The sequence below is a fragment of the Onychomys torridus genome, chromosome 8 (genome assembly GCF_903995425.1).
Source record: "Onychomys torridus chromosome 8, mOncTor1.1, whole genome shotgun sequence".
Classification (NCBI taxonomy): Eukaryota; Metazoa; Chordata; class Mammalia; order Rodentia; family Cricetidae; genus Onychomys; species Onychomys torridus.
In genome coordinates, this window is record NC_050450.1 from 37,896,286 (window position 1) to 37,912,666 (window position 16,381).

Below are 16,381 nucleotides of genomic sequence, written 5' to 3' on the forward strand. Positions count from 1 at the left end.
AAAATAAAAAAATTATTCAGGGCCGTCAGTCTGAGTTGAAGACATACATACGTAGTAGTTGTATTCCTATTCAGTTTTCTTGTGCTTGAAAGTAGGAGACTTCAAAACGGTCATCATCATCATCATCATCATCATCATCATCATCAGTCTGGCCTTGATGTTTTTGGCAAGGGTGACCGTAGGCTGGGAAGTGGGGAGCGTGGGAACAGTGGGAACAGATTAAATAAAAGCAGAAGCTGAAATCGTCATTGTCATTCGAATTTATTTTGAAATAGGAAAATTCTAGCGAAAGAACCACAAAGAGAAAGGAAGCCTGCGCTAGTGCGTTTGCCAAAACAGAAAGTGAAGTGTCACCTGATTTAAAAAAAAAAAAAAAAAAAAAAAAAAGACTTATGAATGAGCTCAGAGCAAAAGTATTTGGTGGGGAAGCTAAAGCGAAAGCCAGTCCTCCAGAGTCCGAGGGAGTGGGGAGGCGGTTACCCAGGTGCCTGCAGGGCTCCATTCACACTATCTGCGTGAGAGGCTTCTTTCTGCAGGGTGCTCGCTAAGACTTAACGTACAGCTGTTTTAACGTTATATTCGTTGCCACTTTGCTCACGGGATGGACGGGAAATACAGGAAAACACCACTGCCCGCTTTTGTTCACTCCCCGACGCCACAACGCGCCCGGGGGACAGTGCAATCACCTGCGCGCCTCGGCCGCCCGCAGTGGCCCTGGAGGGGGTGCTTGGTGGCGGATACTTTGGGACTGGGAGCCTTTGGCGTAGACTGCGCAAAGTGGGCGCTCTCCGTGCTGGGACCGGCTAGAAGGGACAGAGAGGGGCGAGGGGCGGGCTGAGGCTACGGTGACCCTCCTCCCACCCCCACCCCACCCCCGAGCCCCGCCCCGGGCTGCCTCGGCCCCGCCCCCGGGCCGCTGACCGGTCCGCGCCCCACCCGCGCCTCGGCGCGCGCTCTCACTCCCAGCCCAGAGCTGCGGCCGCGCAGGTCCCACCCGCGCCCAAGGGCCGGAGATGCAGCCGGGCGCCGCGCTGACCCTGCGCCTGTGGCTCTGCCTCGGACTCCTCCACGGTGAGCGCCCGGGCCACAACCCAAGCCCCTGCCCCGCTTAACCGCCAGGGGGCCGCTGCGCGCCAGGGACCAGTGGTGAGACCGCACCGACGGGGCGGGAGGAGGGACGGGCAGCTTGGGAGCCTGGGTGTACGGACGCCCTCCGGAGCCCGGAAAGACGGGGAGGGGGGGAGCTGGGGGCTGGGGGCCGGGACCGCGGGGAGCAGGAAAGAACGGGCGGGGACTGCAGCCGGGTCACGGACAGGGTGGAGGGGCTGTGGCCAGATCCCAGTCTTTGGTCTATCTATGGTCCGGGGTGAACTGCATCCTTAGCCTGGCTCCTTCGGATCCTTACTCGCTCTCTAGGGAGTCCGGGGCACACCGCCTCTGGGTCCCGATCCTCCAGCGTGAATCATTTCCCCCACTGATCCCCGCCCGACCCCGCACTTGGGTGCGCACTTCCCGACGCCTTGCGTCTGCGCTGGAGGTCGGTCCCCCGAGGTCCCCAAGAGGGCGCTCCCGAAGGGCGTCTACCTTCTCCGGGGCTGGGATTGAGGACTCGGGACACCTCACCCCGCATCCAACTCCAGGCACCCAACACTAGCGCCATCCCAGGTGATCTTAGGTGCAAGTTGAAACCTAAGGCGACTCTTGAGTCTGCAACTCCAGACCGATCCGCGTCATGGTGAAAGGCCTGGGCTCCTGGAATTTGAGGGGATCTCCGGGTCAGAAGGGACAGGAGACTTGAACCATAAAGCAGAGGCTGCAAAGAGCGAGACTTGGGCACAGGGACCGGCAGGTTCAAGTTTGTGTTGAGAGATTGGCTCTGAGGTGCTGAAGAGTAGCGGAGTGACTGCGAGGAGGGGCCAGGAAGGAAGCACCGGGGATAAGGCATGGAATGAGGGGGCATCCGCTCAGGATTCGCTGTCCCTGGAAATCCAGGGTGGCAGGGTCATCACAGAGCCCCTGATGCTTGATGGAGGAGTGCTGAGCGGCCTCGGAAAGAGAGGGGAAACCTGTATGTTTGTATGCCATAGAAATCAACTTTGCATGTTTCATCTCTTCTTCCCACAGAGTGTGAGACCTGTTTTATATATGGGGAAATGGTGTAACGTCGCACGCAAGGTCCTCAGGCGTGGGAAGGATGGGATCGAATCAATGCCAGTTTTGCTACAGAAGCCTTGCTTTCAGCTCCCACTCTGTACCGTCAGACAGGGAAGCTAAAGGGGATGTGAATGGCACTGAAGGATGACTGGCCCTTTGCTGGTTTTTTGCTCCACTGCACCCAGCCCTGGACCAGGCTTCTTACCTATGTTCAGGATGTGTTGTGAAGTGACTGAATGTGTGGGAGAAGTAAATGGGGCTCTGGTTGGACAAGACGGGTGAGAAATGAGACTTTGCTGTGCCCAGGAGACCTCCTACATTCAGCCAAGTAAGGTATCTGAGGCTCTAGGAGGTTAGGTTGGCTGGAATGCAAAAGGCTCAAATTCTTCCCCTCCCCACTGCTGGAATCCTGGGGTAAGAGGCCTGAAAGGAAGGGGATGTCTTCCCCTTAACAGACAGGTACTTTGTAAGAATGTGAGGACCAGTAGAGGCCAATGCAAATGGGGTTGGGGTGCTCTTCAATGAGGTAAGCACCCATGACTCTGAGCACATGGGCTGTGAAGGGAAGGAGATGATAGCTTGATAGGATGTCCTAGAATAGATGGTAGGGGGGGGGGGGTGAGGGCTGCCGATGGAAATGGAGATCAAGTCTCCGTGAGTCCTGTGCCTAATTCCACCCACTGCTGGGTCAGAGAAAACCCAGGAGCTCCCAGCCTGGTGGGGTATGCTGCAGCAGGAACATGAACCCCCAAGTGTAGAGAGCGGGGTGTACAGCTCAGTGGTAGAGTACAGAAAGAAAATCCTCTAAGAGCAGGCAAGCCAGAGCAGATGATCTGTGTGAAGCCTGGGAACCCTAAAATGAAGTCCTCAAAGGCAGTAGACTCACGCTTTTGTCTTAGCTGTGCCCTCAAAGTCCTCAAGGTGTAGCCTGAGCCCTCCTTTCCCCACTCAGTGCCAATATTTCCGCATGCATTGTGGGCGGGCAGGTAGACACAGAGGGGCTTCTTAGACTTGGGCTGGACTTCAAAGCTTGGTGTCCTGATCCAGTCCCTTAAGCCTCACCTTAGCGGTGTCCTTGTAGAAGGGGCAGATGGCAGCTTCAAGAAACTTTATCTCAGGACTTTAGCCTAGGGGTAAGACAGCTGGGGACCAGGAGACTGCTGGGCAGCTGTGGTGGCTTCACCTAAGGATGCCCTGCCTTGCCATGGTCTACATCAAACATGGTCACCTAGCTCTCTGATATCCCTGCTCTTACGTCCAGGATAGTGAGGTCTGCAAGTGCCTGTGGTCTTCAGTGTCTCTCAGAACCAGTGTCAAAAAAAGAACCCTGATCCCTCATCAGAGCCAGGCCTGGGATGGCGTGGTGGACAGTCTGACCACTCCCTAGTGTCTCAGGGAAGGAGACTAGCTCTGCGCAGCCACAGCTATACATCACCTGCTCAGCACGGCAGAAAGGACAGGGCCTGACCCCATCCTGCAGGGGTTCCCAAGTGCCAGACTAGTAGGGACTCTGATGTGGCATTGGGTGTTTGTAGTGCAGGGTGAATGTGCTCAGAGAGACCCAGCTGCCACCTGTGGGCTGCACAGGAAGGCATGTCACTTCTGTATAGGGCAGTGGTTCTCAACCTCCCTAATGCTGCAACCCCTTAATACAATTCCTCATGCTGTAGTGACCCCTAACCATAAAATTTCCATTGCTACTTCATAATGGTAATTTTGCTTCTGTTATGAATCATAATGTAAACATCCAATATGCAGAGGGTCTTAGGCAACCCCTGTGAAAGAGTCATTGGACCCTCTAAGGGGTCATGACCCACATGTTGAGAACCACTTATCTTGGGGATTCTAGGGGGGATCTGCAGAATGCCAGGAAAGGAAGTTCTAAGCAGTGTGAGGAGTCCCTCACAGGAGGCCCAGAGATAGGAATGTGCCGATGAAGACAAGTGAATGGTCAGCTGAGGCTTGCCAGAGCTTGGGGCGGCTGGATAGGGAGTACAGAGGAGATGACAGGAGCCAGCAGCAAGAGATGGCTGTCCAGATGAGGCAGGGACCTACAAGTGGATGGGACATTAGTAAGTGAAAAGGGGCTAGGTTGTACTCCAGGACTCTGGCTTAAGCAAACAGGTGGATGATATGGTCATGCATCTGAGGAGGATCCTGGGAGGAGGAAAAGGCGTGGAGAAACGTAGTCTCCAGATGGAGGCATCCATTTGACTTTCTGGAAGACACCAGTTCATGCAGCCAGGTCAGACAAGGAAGGAAAGTTGGGAGAACCTGAGCGCAACCCCGTGGAGGGAAGGAAGAATGTTCTCTGTGTCTAGTTTATTGTTTGGTGTTTTTCTCTACTGGTCAGGTGTCTCTCCACTACAGTCTGGATTCCACCCCACAGCTTCTGAGAAGCTTCTTGGGAGTGAAAGGCGGGTGGGGAGATGTGCCCAAAGACCCTCTTGCACTCTGCCGGGACATCTCTGATAGAGAAGCAGCCGGCATGTCCCAGCCAGAGCCAGGGATTGCTGAGTTTTGGTCCTTTTCAGACACTGGCTTCCTCTGGGATCACAGTCTTCCGGTCACACTGCGGGGACACGTCTGGGAGCAGGAAGGTGCGGGCACTCTGCTGGAGGCATCTCAGAGGCTCAGGGCTCATGCCCTGCCCCGCTGGGCGGTGCCAATAGCAGTCACGCCCATCTGCTCTTGCTCCTCAGCCTGCCACCCTGTCCCTGATGGCCAAGCCTAGGCAGGCGCAGGTCCTGGTGGCAAGTGGGGGAGCCCCCTGCCACGTGGCCAGCAAGGTCAGCAGAGGTTCATGGGAAAGGACTTGTCGGCCACAAAAGAGGACATCCTGCCTGCATTTCCCTCTTCCTGAGGCAGAAGCTTGTTGCCCCAATTTAGCAGCACTGGGGGGCCACCTCTGAGCCAGCTGGATTGTGTGATAAAGTGGCTTGTCTTGCCAGCCACTGAACAGAGACCTGGCCCCAGAGACCTGGCCCCAGGGGTGTCCAGGGCAACTGGTTGGCTCAACTGCAATACCACAGCCACCCAGTTCTCAGAGGTCAGCACATGCTGGAGTTCCCTCATCCCCTTCAGCACCCCAACAAAATACAGAGACAGCCTGTACTCCCAACCTCATCCCTGGCTCTTGATGTCCAGCACCTGCCAGATGTTTGTCATGGTGTTTCCCCAAGGAACATCTCTGAAACACAGATCTAAAACTCCCAGAAGCCCCCAAACATAAGCATCATCTCCTGCTAGTAGAGCAGACTCTTCCTTCTGGATTCCAAGGGCATCTGGCCTAAGAGACACCCAGCCTTCACACACCTAGCCCCACAGGTCCCAGTTTGTACCCACTTAGTCTCACAGGCACACAGTCTGCACACTCCTAACCCTGCAGGCACCCAGACTATTGCATCCCTAACCCACTGCTGACCTTTTTCTGCTCCAGACAGACACCAGGAAGGCTGCTAGAAGCTCCAGAAGTCTGTTCCACTGCAGGAGTCCACCAGGGTGGGCAGGTTCATTCCCATTCCCTGTGTGCCCAGGAGTACAGATTCCAGACTTCCAGGTGGGGCTTGGAAAGAGCCCAGAGTACCAGCTTCAAAGCTTCCTTAGCTTCTCCCAAGTGGGGGATCATCTGTATTAAGCCACATGCCAAGTACACATGAGTGTGCACAAACACACACATGCACACATTCACATACACAGAGAGAGAGAGTCTAGGAGTGAGTTATACATGTACACCTCAGTATAAAATGATTCATCAAATCACTTCACATCAGAGTGTATGGAGAGCTTAGCCCTGTGATGTAGGTAGGCATCATTGAGCCCATTTTGGAGATTTGGAAATTAAGGCCACTAGGGTGGATTGGTTACAAGAAGAAAGTGGCAGGTGTCTGATCCCAGATGACAAAGACGCCAAAGAGGTAGGGGGCCAGCAAGGAAGGTAGGGCAGCATTGGAGAGGAGGGCAGGTGGACTCCTAAGTGCCTGACCCCTCAGACATTGTCTCTTTGATGTCCCCAGCATGCCCCCAAACAGTGCTGGGCCTTAGATTTCCCGAGGTCTAGCTTGGGCCTGAGGTGCACACCTCAGTGCATGGCATCTCCACTTTGCCAGGTGCCACCTCTGCATGTGCCCATGTAATACGAAGTGTTCCCCAAAGCAACCATGAGTTAATCATTCAAAAAGTACATTTCATTTCACAGGAACACTCTGAGGCTGCCACAATCAAGACAGGTGAAAGCCCCCAGTCTTGAATAAAGGAACTGTCAAGTGTGAGAAAGCCAACTTTCCAAGAAGCTGCAAACAAGTGTGAGGGTCCTGTGAAGGGAGCCTGGGGCAGGGGCCCAGAGTAGAGGAAGAGATTGTCACACAAAGACAGCATGGGGAAGACAGCATCTCCAGGCTAGAGAGGGACAATGTGAGTGACTGGGAAGCCAAGAGCATTCATATTGCACCCAAACAGAAGGGAGACACAAGATACTTTCATCAGGAGAGGGAGTTGTGTTCTAGGAAGATGCTCTGACCACTGGGCAGATGAGAATATGCTGGTCCAAGGCTGGTGCCCTGAGCCAGTCCAGACAACCTAATGGACAGGACAGAGGATGGAGAGAGGTCAGCCCTACAAGGCATCTGAACTCTGAATGCAAAATTCAGTGTTGGCATGATAAGGAGAAGAGGGATCAGAACCTGGTCCTTGATGGCCTCTTCCTGGGTGAGCAAGCTCCTACTCACTCTACAAAGGCTATTTCAGCTCTGAGAACAGGTGTGGAGTGGACATGTATGGTTACTGACAACCGGTGGGATCAGTGGACCACCAGCCTAAGCAGAGGGTGAGCAGTAATGCCATGGCGGACAGGAGAAAGCTGGTTCTCTTTCATAAACTGCAGAAGTGCAAGTAATACTGACATCCTGGAAAGCGGGCATCACCCTTTCCCCAAAGGCGGTCTGTTACTAGCTATGAAATTTCAGGCAAGTGCCTCAGTTTCAGAGACGAGTGGTTCTGTACAGGGGTAATAACCGTACCTAACTGGCATGGGGAGCATATAAGTGGGGATAGGGTGTGTGAGCAGTGTGGTACTGCACTGGCGCACCAAAAGTGCTAAATATGCATTTGCTTTTATTTTTGCAACAGGATGTATTGGTATAAGCAGAATTTGGGGGTCAGAGTGTGTGAACATTTTTTATTTATTGCTGCTGCGTGAGCCGCTGCTTCTCCACATCCTTGCCAACCCGAGGAAGTACGTGCTTTCAATTCTCGCTCAGCAGATGAGTGGACACTCATGTGTTCCCAGGCTCCTGTTTGTCCTGCTGATGTTAAATGTGGCCTGGGTCTGAGGGTCTCACCAGGACAGAAATGCAGGAGAGCTGTTGGGGAGGGTCAGAGAGCACAAAACAGGGTTGAAGTACCCAAGATATGCCCACTGTCCAAAGGAGAGGGTGTATCCAGTAAGCAGGGCTAGGGCCTGGGCCTTTTTCTATGGCCTCATCACCCACATCATTCTCTCTCTCTCTCTCTCTCTCTCTCTCTCTCTCTCTCTCTCTCATCTACCTGATTTTTCAAAGTTACCATGTGGGCCAGTGATTTCCTACTAGGCCAAGGAACCCCAGATGAGCTCACACAAACACCCTCCCTGGCTCCCACTGAGCAAGGCTGTGCCCAGCCCCCTCCCCAACGCAGAGTGACTAGCAGACACAGCAGCTTACGCCAAGCGCTCAGCAGGCATGTGGTAGCAATGAATCAGTCACACTTTATTCTAAACTTGTAGTGGTTCTTGGCATGTATTGCAGTATTTGTGATCTGCCACTCACAGTAATCTTAAAAGGAATCATCATCTCACAAGGGGATAATATGGAGCTTCGGTGGGGGGGACATAAAATCTGGTCTAGGCAGTTGAGGTGAAAAAACAGCCAACTCCAAGCATGTCCAGGGCAGCACCTTCTAGCCCTGGCATCTCCTGTCCTACAGGCAGGAAATGGGAGACTGATGGCCACTCGACCCTTGAGCTCAGAAGGCACAGAATGTCATCCAGCCCAGGAGGACTCCAGGATAGAACACTCCCACCATCTCCCTGCCAGGTGTTGTCTGCACAGGCTCAGTGCCAGGGTGAGCACAGGGGCAACCCTGAGAACAGTACCCTAGAACCTGAGCTCCACGCATCAGCTATGCCCCATTTACATTCCACCACAACTTGTCTGTGGTTGACAGCCTGGCCATCTTTGTCCTCCTGGGTACAGCTGCAAAAGAGAGTGCATGCCACTCTGACATGAACAAGGCTGTTTTCCAAGTCAGCCCAGGGGCAAAGATCCTGGTATCATTCTGTGTCAGTCATACTGGACCTGGGGACCTAGATATGAGCTGCGCACACCCCAACTCTAGGCACCATCAAGTGACACAAACCCTCCTGGAGCTTCAGGTCAGAGCTGGGCTGCAGGCTTTACTTTAAGCCTCCCTATCAAGGACACTGCACAGACCTTAGAGCAGCAGACATTCTTCAGGTGTAGACAAGGAGGACAAAGGACATTGCCTGAAGCCAAGCCGGCCTAAAGTGCTCAGCCAGAATGTGGAAAAATAAGGCCTTTCAGGAAATAAGGCCAGCCTGAGGACATCTACAGCTCCAGGTGGCCTATGGGAGTCGGGGACAGGGCCCTGAAGCAGCAATGTCCCTCTATGCTTAGAAGTAGGCTAGAGGCCAAGGAGGCTGGCTGCTGGGCATTGAGGAGTCAGGCCAGTGCTCAGAATGCCAGGAAGAGAGGAAGGATGCAGAGGTGTTAGGATGAGGGTGAGGAGGAGTGTCGAAGGTGTGCCCATTGGTACCTCACTCCATCATGCCAGCTTTCCTCGGCCATATCCAAGGACCTGTGCAGCAGCTCCCCAAAACCCCCTCCAGCCTGCCCTGCAAAGAAGTCCAACACTTTTCATCCTCTGAAGTCCTAGCATAGCTCCTGGGCACATTCATCAAGTAGATGACTATCCCCTCCCTTGGCTCCAGACTCCTTTGTCCCGGAGCCCTTTCTATAGACATCCTTAGCATCCTCCATATTTTCTCAGCATCCTCTCTCTTGACCCGCCTGGGTAGAACTCAGGGACACACCCAGCCCAGGGACAGCCATGGTAGAGGAAGAATCCGCACTAGCTCTCAGCAGCTCTTGTGTTTGGTTGAGTTTCCCCTGTCCCTCTGGGCAGGCACTTTGGAAAACGTGTCATGGCTGGGGTTGGAGGTACATGCTATAATCTTAGCATCTGGGAGGCTGAGGCAGGAGGATAGAGCATTTAAGACTAGACTTGGCTATGTGAAACCCTGACTGAAAAGGAAAGGAGCGGGAAATGGTTGGTGGTTTAAAGGTTTTTGCTGGCTGTAAACTGAGCCATGAAACTAAAGAAATAGATGAACAGGAAGCAGAAAAAAGAGTGAGGGGAAGTTGGCATCCCAGGACCACACAGCTTCCTGCATAGGCTTTCCTGGTGTGTGTGTGGGGGGGGGTGGGTTCTAAGGCTTTAGGTGAGAGATTCAGAGGAAGGGGAAGCACTAGTTTCTGGATGGAGGATCTTTGCCGACTGCCTTAGGCTCCAAATCAGGAATGAACCTACGCTCAGCTAGATTTGGGCTGCCTTACAACTTCTACCTGCCACCTCAGTTTCCTCATTACTGACTGGATTCAGGATCCTCCCCTCCCTCTGAGGCTGTTGTGAGTCCTAAGTGAGATGCCCCTTTGCCTGGCCAGGGCCCAGCACTTCATCTGCCAGAAGACTTCCATACCACCTGCTTGAACCCTCAGCTAGATGCCAGCTTTTCCCTGAGAGTGGCTGCACCACAGTCCCTTGAGCCTGACACCAGGGACGCCACGCTCGCCAGGGTCTCCGTGACCCGAGGCTGGAGGGTGCCCCCAGGGCTGCTGACAGTACAGGGAAGAGGAGGTGTGCACTCTGGCCTTACTGACCCCTGCCTGGCGTCTGCCTCTACTGCTCTACTGCAGCCTTGGGGGCCAGGGACCTGCTGGCCGGGGGGAGGAAGAAGCCAGTTCCCGAGTCAGGAACAGGAAGGCAGGGGGAGCGCAGCAGAGGCCAGGATGACAGTGCTTCCTGCTGCGGGAAAGGAAGGACAGCAGAGACAGACAACAGCCAAGCAGGAAGGATGCACCCTTTTCAGGGTTGCACGTGGGGGCTGGGCAGTCACAGAGCCTCTGGACACAGCAGTCCTCAGGCCCAAATGGGCTCAGATGCTGAGTAATCTGGGGTTCTCCTGCCCCTTCAAACCTGGAAGCACCTTTTGCAAAAAGAGCAGCAAGTTCCTACATAGTTCCAGCCCAAAGAAACAAAGCTGAGCTCTGTTTAGCCATCTTCCATTCATCTATTCACCCACCAACACACCCATCTATTCACTATCCCAACTATGCCTTTCAATCCATCTCCCAGCCATCTAGTCGTCCATCTGTCCATCCTTCCATCCATCAGCTCATCCACTCATCTATTCCCACAACAATTTGTGCCCTTCCACCTACACATCATCCATCCAATCATCCATCCATCTACTCACCCATCTGTCCTCACTTTTGCCTGTCTGTCTGTTCTTCCATCTGTCCTGCTATTCACCCATCCTTCTGTCCAACCATCCACCTAGTCAGTGGTCAAGTATTTATTTATTTTGCCAGGTGCTGAACTAGGCATGGGGAGGGATAGAAAAGAGAATTATCTTGTTCCTTACCCATTGAAACTTGTTTCAAATGGAGGATAGTGGCAAGCGGGGACAAACAAATAATTACAATTCATCATAAGCAAGCACAAGCCTGAAATGGAGCTCAAAGAAGGAGCTTGGGTTTTGGAAAAGTAAGGAGATGACATCTAAGTGGTGGCCTGGAGATAAGCAGAGCATGAGGAAGAAACTTGTGTGGAGGACAGACATGACCCTAAGGTAGGAATGAGCATGGCATGCGGCGAAACAATGTGGTGGTTGGAGGATGTGGACATGAGGCAGGAATGTGTGCAGAAGTGCACAGGCACCAGGGGTTGGGATCTTCCCAGAAAGACAGTGTGAAGTCACAGAAAAGATTCAAAGACATGTGTGATATGGCTTCATTGTGATACACACACACCAGACATATAATATGTAATTATATATTATAAAGTGCATTTTATATTATACTTAATATATATAATTTTTATGTGTATGGATATGTATGTACGTACCACTTGCCTGCCTGGTGCCCACAGAGGCCAGAAGGTATCAGATCCCCTGGAATTGGAGTTGCAGATGGTTGTGAGCCAGCATGTGGGTTCTAGGAATCAAACCCAGTGCTCTGAAAAATAACCAGTGCAATTAATCATCTCTCCAGCCCCTCATTGTGTGTGTGTGTGTGTGTGTGTGTGTGTGTGTTAATATTACTAACAATGCATGGAGGAAATCTTGAGAAAGACAAGAGCATGCCTAGGAGGCTACTTTGGAGGTAAATGTAGTTGGCAGGCCCCCAGCAGGGGAGCACACATCAAATATGTAATGCATGGTGTTGGAGCCCATTTAGGTTTCCTGGTGGTTTTACCCAGCAGGTCTGCAGAAAGAGGATGATTGGACCACGGGCCTGAGTATCAGGGTTTTGGAAGGGTTTACCCTTGGCTGTACCTAGCAAGAGAAGGTCCTTTGCTCCTCCCCTTGGCCCTTTGGAATAAAGTTCTGGGATGGTGGATTAGGATCCAGGCCCTCCCGAGGCTATCCTATGTTTCTGTCTTTCCTCTTGTCATCTAGTTATCTCCTTCTAGTTACTATTTCTCACTTCTCCCTACTTAAGAGTACCCTGGGTTGTAAAAGTGGTGGCTGGTCCCCCACAGCATGGGACCTACGAAGTAGGGAAAAGAAGGTGACCATCCATGATGGTTCCCATTTGGTGACACCAAGACTCCAGAAGAAGGGACCTCTGACAGGGACAACAGAGTCTGAGTCTGGCCTTTAGATGAGGAGCAAGAAAGTTGGAGTGTCTGTGGGGCCAAATCCAATGCGTATCTGGACACCTTTAGCTGAGTTGAGAGAAGTGGTCTGAGCTGAAGATAAAGACTTTTTTAATTATCTGGGCCTTTAGAAGAGAGGGCATAGGGAAGGGAGAGTAAAAGCAGGCAGTGGAGGGCAGAGGAGACTAAAGAAGAGAAGAGGAGAGCTATGTCAGGGGAACCAGCAAGTGTCCTGAGTGACCTCTGAATCTGAGGTGTGAGACACACTAAGTGTGGGGCTTCAGAAGTGCACAAGAGGGTGTGACGGGGGGCGTTGGCCACAAAGGAGAATCTAAAAAGGAACAGTAGCCAGAAGCAAGTGCGGAATTGCTTCTCTGTGTTTCTTGTATGAAGATGGGAGATGTTTCCATAGAGAAAGACTAGATATCATAAGAGAAAGGAGCTAGGCAGTGGTGGCGCACGCCTTTAATCCCAGCACTCGGGAGGCAGAGCGAGGCGGATCTCTGTGAGTTCGAGGCCAGCCTGGTCTACAGAGTGAGATCCAGGAAAGGTGCCAAAACTACACAGAGAAACCCTGGGGGCGGGGGGTGGGGGGAGAAGAAGAGAAAGGAATGATCTGTGATACTTGGGTCTAAGGAGTTAGGGTTTGGGGCACACCAGTGAGTGTAGTTTGAAAGCAGGAATTCCAGAAGCCCTTCTGTGAGGTGGGTGTTGGCTTCAGATGAAGAACAGCAAAGCGTTCCATCTGATGTCTTGTTTGTCAATGCTGAGAGTTGGGGAGAAAGGAACATTCTGGACATATTAACCTGCTTAGTCTGCAAGAAGTGAAATTAATGGGACATGGCCGTTGTGAGGGGCTTCGCTAAGCAGGGTTGAGTTTCTCTGGCATGTGGTAGCCTGGCTTTGAAGAAAGGATTATAGGTAAAAAGATAATCAGAGTGACAGGCTATGGACAGGGCAGAACCAGGAGAGGAGATGGGGCAATGGATATTTCTGATGAAGATGAAGAATTTATCAATGGTGGATAAGGACACCTGAGCAAGAAAGAAAGGAGGGAGGAAGGAAAAGAAAGGAAACCCAGGTCACGGGCATTTGGTGATGGCACGATTTTGGTGGTGACCACATCCAGGGTGTGCCCCTGGAAGCCAGTGGCTGAGAGGGAGAGGAGGAGAGGATCTTAAAGTTGAGGGAGGGTGTGGGTGAGTCATCCTGTGGATGTTGAAGTCATGGGGAATGGCCTGAGTTGGGGTGGGGAGGAGGATGGTGAGCCAGGAGCTATAGTCAACAGAGAATGAAAGGAAGTGGGCAGGAGAGGAGCTGATGACAGCTTTAGTGGGGAGAACATGGTGCCATCAAAAGCATGAGCTTCCAGGGGTTGCTACAGGGAGGGGAAATGGCCAAAAGGCATTCTCCATCTGGAATATGGGGTGGGAGGAGAACCCAGCAGAGGAAGTGGTGTCCTCAGTCAAGTTTCACATAAGCAAGAGGAAACAGGATGGATAGTCTTAATTAGGATGAATTCCTACTCTGGGAGATAGATACAGTGTGGAGGCTCCTTTAGGCTCTATTCTTCCCATCCATCTATCTTCCCACCCTCTCCCATTCATCCATCCATTCATCCACTCATCAGTCTATGTCCTTCATCCTTCTATCAGCCCAGTCTCCCATCCATCCTCTTTATTCACCTGATGGTCCATCATTTGTCTTATCCTCTTCCCATCTATTATCCACCAACCACTCTTAACACCCAGCTTCTGAATCTTCGCTGTACATCTCCCGTTTAGAGTTTAGGAAGATGAAAGCCGCCGTTCCATCTAATTACTATTCTAATAGCCGGAGCCCGAGGAGGACAAGGCGGAAGCCGGAATGATGATGACTGCTCCCTAGGGAAGGGGCATATTGAACTAGACTGAAGAGGGATAGCCCCAGAAGGGAAGGAAATGGGAATGTCCTAGACTGCAGGACAGACGAGCTGCAATGCCCTCTTAGGAGCTGAGGCCAGAGGGACAAGGAGCAGCCAGCAGGTAGGCTGCTCCCCTGCTGTGTCTCAGAAGCTTAAAAAAGAAACCCGGGCTTCCAGTTGCCACAGTCCTGCAGCTGGCAGTTACCAGGAGTGTGCACAGATGTACACTCCCAACTTCACTGGGGGAATGTCCCCTCTCCTAAATGGGGTTGAGGTAGATGGGCACTGGCCATGGTAGCTCTCTTCATATACCACATGTCACCTTCCCCCGACCTCCATCAGGACCATCAGGAGGGGACAGCTCTCTCACTGCCACAGGTCGAGACCCATGCCCACCACACCTCCTCCCTCTGTAGCTCAGATTGTAGACTGCTGTCCTCTCAATCACTCACATGCTTGCCCAGCTGTTTACCTAGCACAGCCTTATTCATTTTTTCAGTGTTTAACAGAGGAGAAAAAAAAATCTTCAAAGCCTAGCTCCACATAGACCCTCTTGGGATTCCTCCAAGCCCTGAAGTTGAGCCTTCTGTAAGCTCTCTCCCCAGCACAGTAGACGTCTCCTCAGACTCAGACCCAGCTGACATGCATAGAAGGTCAGGTACCCACCCATTTAGAGAGCAGTCTGCAGGGCCCAGACACTTCTCAGCTCAGAACCTCAAAGAAAGCTGTTTCCTCAGGCCAGGGCTGCTAGTCTGCGTATCAAGAGCTAAGCACAAGTGGGAGACCCTGGTAACAGCCACAGCAGCTGGTGAGTAGGCAAGCAGCTCCTTCATAAGGCAGAGCCTCAGTCCAGCTGAGGCCTCAGTTTCCCTGACTGCACCATGGGTTAGATACTTAATAAGGTCCCAGTCAAGTTTGGCTGGGAGGTAATAGGACAGAAGAGGGGAAATAGTGCCAAACTGTAACCATAAGAGAGAAGCCAGTGGGTATTGATTGACTGGTGGTCCTGTTGTCCACATGATGCAGAAATGAGACCAGGATGTGTGAGGTGTGCTTTCCTGGCACCATACTACTCAATCAGGTGGCTTGTGGTCAGGGTGTGTAGAGCCATCCATAGTGGGATATACCAGGCTCTCTCACCCCTCCCCACTAGCTATAAGGAATCTGGGACCACAGAACCAGCTGAGGAACAAAACAGCCTGAGTTGTTTCTCCAAACCCCAAGGGCCTGTAGGACTGAAAGGAGCCTGGGGGCAGGAGAGCGATGTGTGACCACCATCCCAGGAGGACAGGGAAAAGGGGGAAGGGACAGGACAGAGCCCTGGGCTCCAGCCACACAGTCCTCCCTTCCTGTTGTCTCAGGATGGTCCTGGCAGGATGCATCTGCCAAAGTTCCAGGGCCAGACCTCCCCCAGGCCATGCTCCGCACTGCCTCAACAGGATTCCACCCCCTCAAGTGCATGTATATGCAACTGAGAACCTGTCAGAGATGCACAACCATGCACACTTGTGCACACAGCTAAAGCCACACACGTCACTCAGAGAGATGCATATCTGCACACCCAGGCCCACAGCTACAAATAGATGTGTGTACATAGAAGACCCCCGCTTGTACACATGTGCAGATACCCATATGTGCATGCGCACATGCATACTAGGAGATGGATGGTGGTACAGAACTATGTGAACCACAGAGGTGGGATCCTGTAGATCAGAAAGACCTCACCTAATCAGCCTAGGCATGGAAGGCTGAAGGTGGGTTCACCAGCCAAAGCAGGTTCACTTGTGCACCATAGGAAGGCCTAAAGATGTGGAAGAGACCTGGGCAGGCAAAACCCAGAGAAGGCTCAGACAGTCAGGCAGAGTGGAAAGAAGCTGGTAGAGCCTAGAAAATGTGAAGAAAGGAACTGTTTCGGACATGGGAGAGGGCAAGGTCACGTGCAGAGCATGGGTCTGGGATGCATGAACCCCTCATAAGCAGTAGATACGGATGTGGGATTCAGGAAGGAGGGAGGTCTCATGCAGAGCCGTGGTGGATTTCACACTCCAAATCTCTTCCTCAGTACCCTGCTCCCCCCATCCCATAGGAGGAGACCTGGAGGCTCTGCCTCTTCCTGCTTCCTGCTGGCAACTCAGCTCATTTAGGGTCAGAGGTCAGGGCAACAGTCAAAGTTAGTTGAGACTGGGCTCCATTTGTGGACAGAGATAGTTGCGATGGGGGCCAGTGGCCTTGACCAGAGCAAGGGACAGTTTGTGGTGGAGATTGGCAGTTGTTGTGGGACCTTTGGGTTAATGCTGTAGTCAGACCACACATGGGGAGACAAGGCTATGCTGACTGAAAGCCACTAGGCTAGCCCAGCCTTGGGAAAACATCCCAGAAGGCCCAAGTGTG

The 16,381-nt window shown here is 52.5% G+C and overlaps 1 protein-coding gene across 1 annotated transcript in view; it reads left to right on the plus strand.

Moving 5' to 3' along the window:
- Nucleotides 1-968: 968 nt before the first annotated feature.
- Nucleotides 969-16,381, plus strand: part of Flt4 (fms related receptor tyrosine kinase 4) — a 45,235-nt gene continuing 29,822 nt past the window's right edge. The window contains exon 1 of the mRNA XM_036198092.1: nt 969-1,071. Coding sequence (XP_036053985.1) covers nt 1,014-1,071 — 58 coding nt within the window. The 5' untranslated portion in view covers nt 969-1,013. The remainder of the gene's footprint in view (nt 1,072-16,381) is intronic.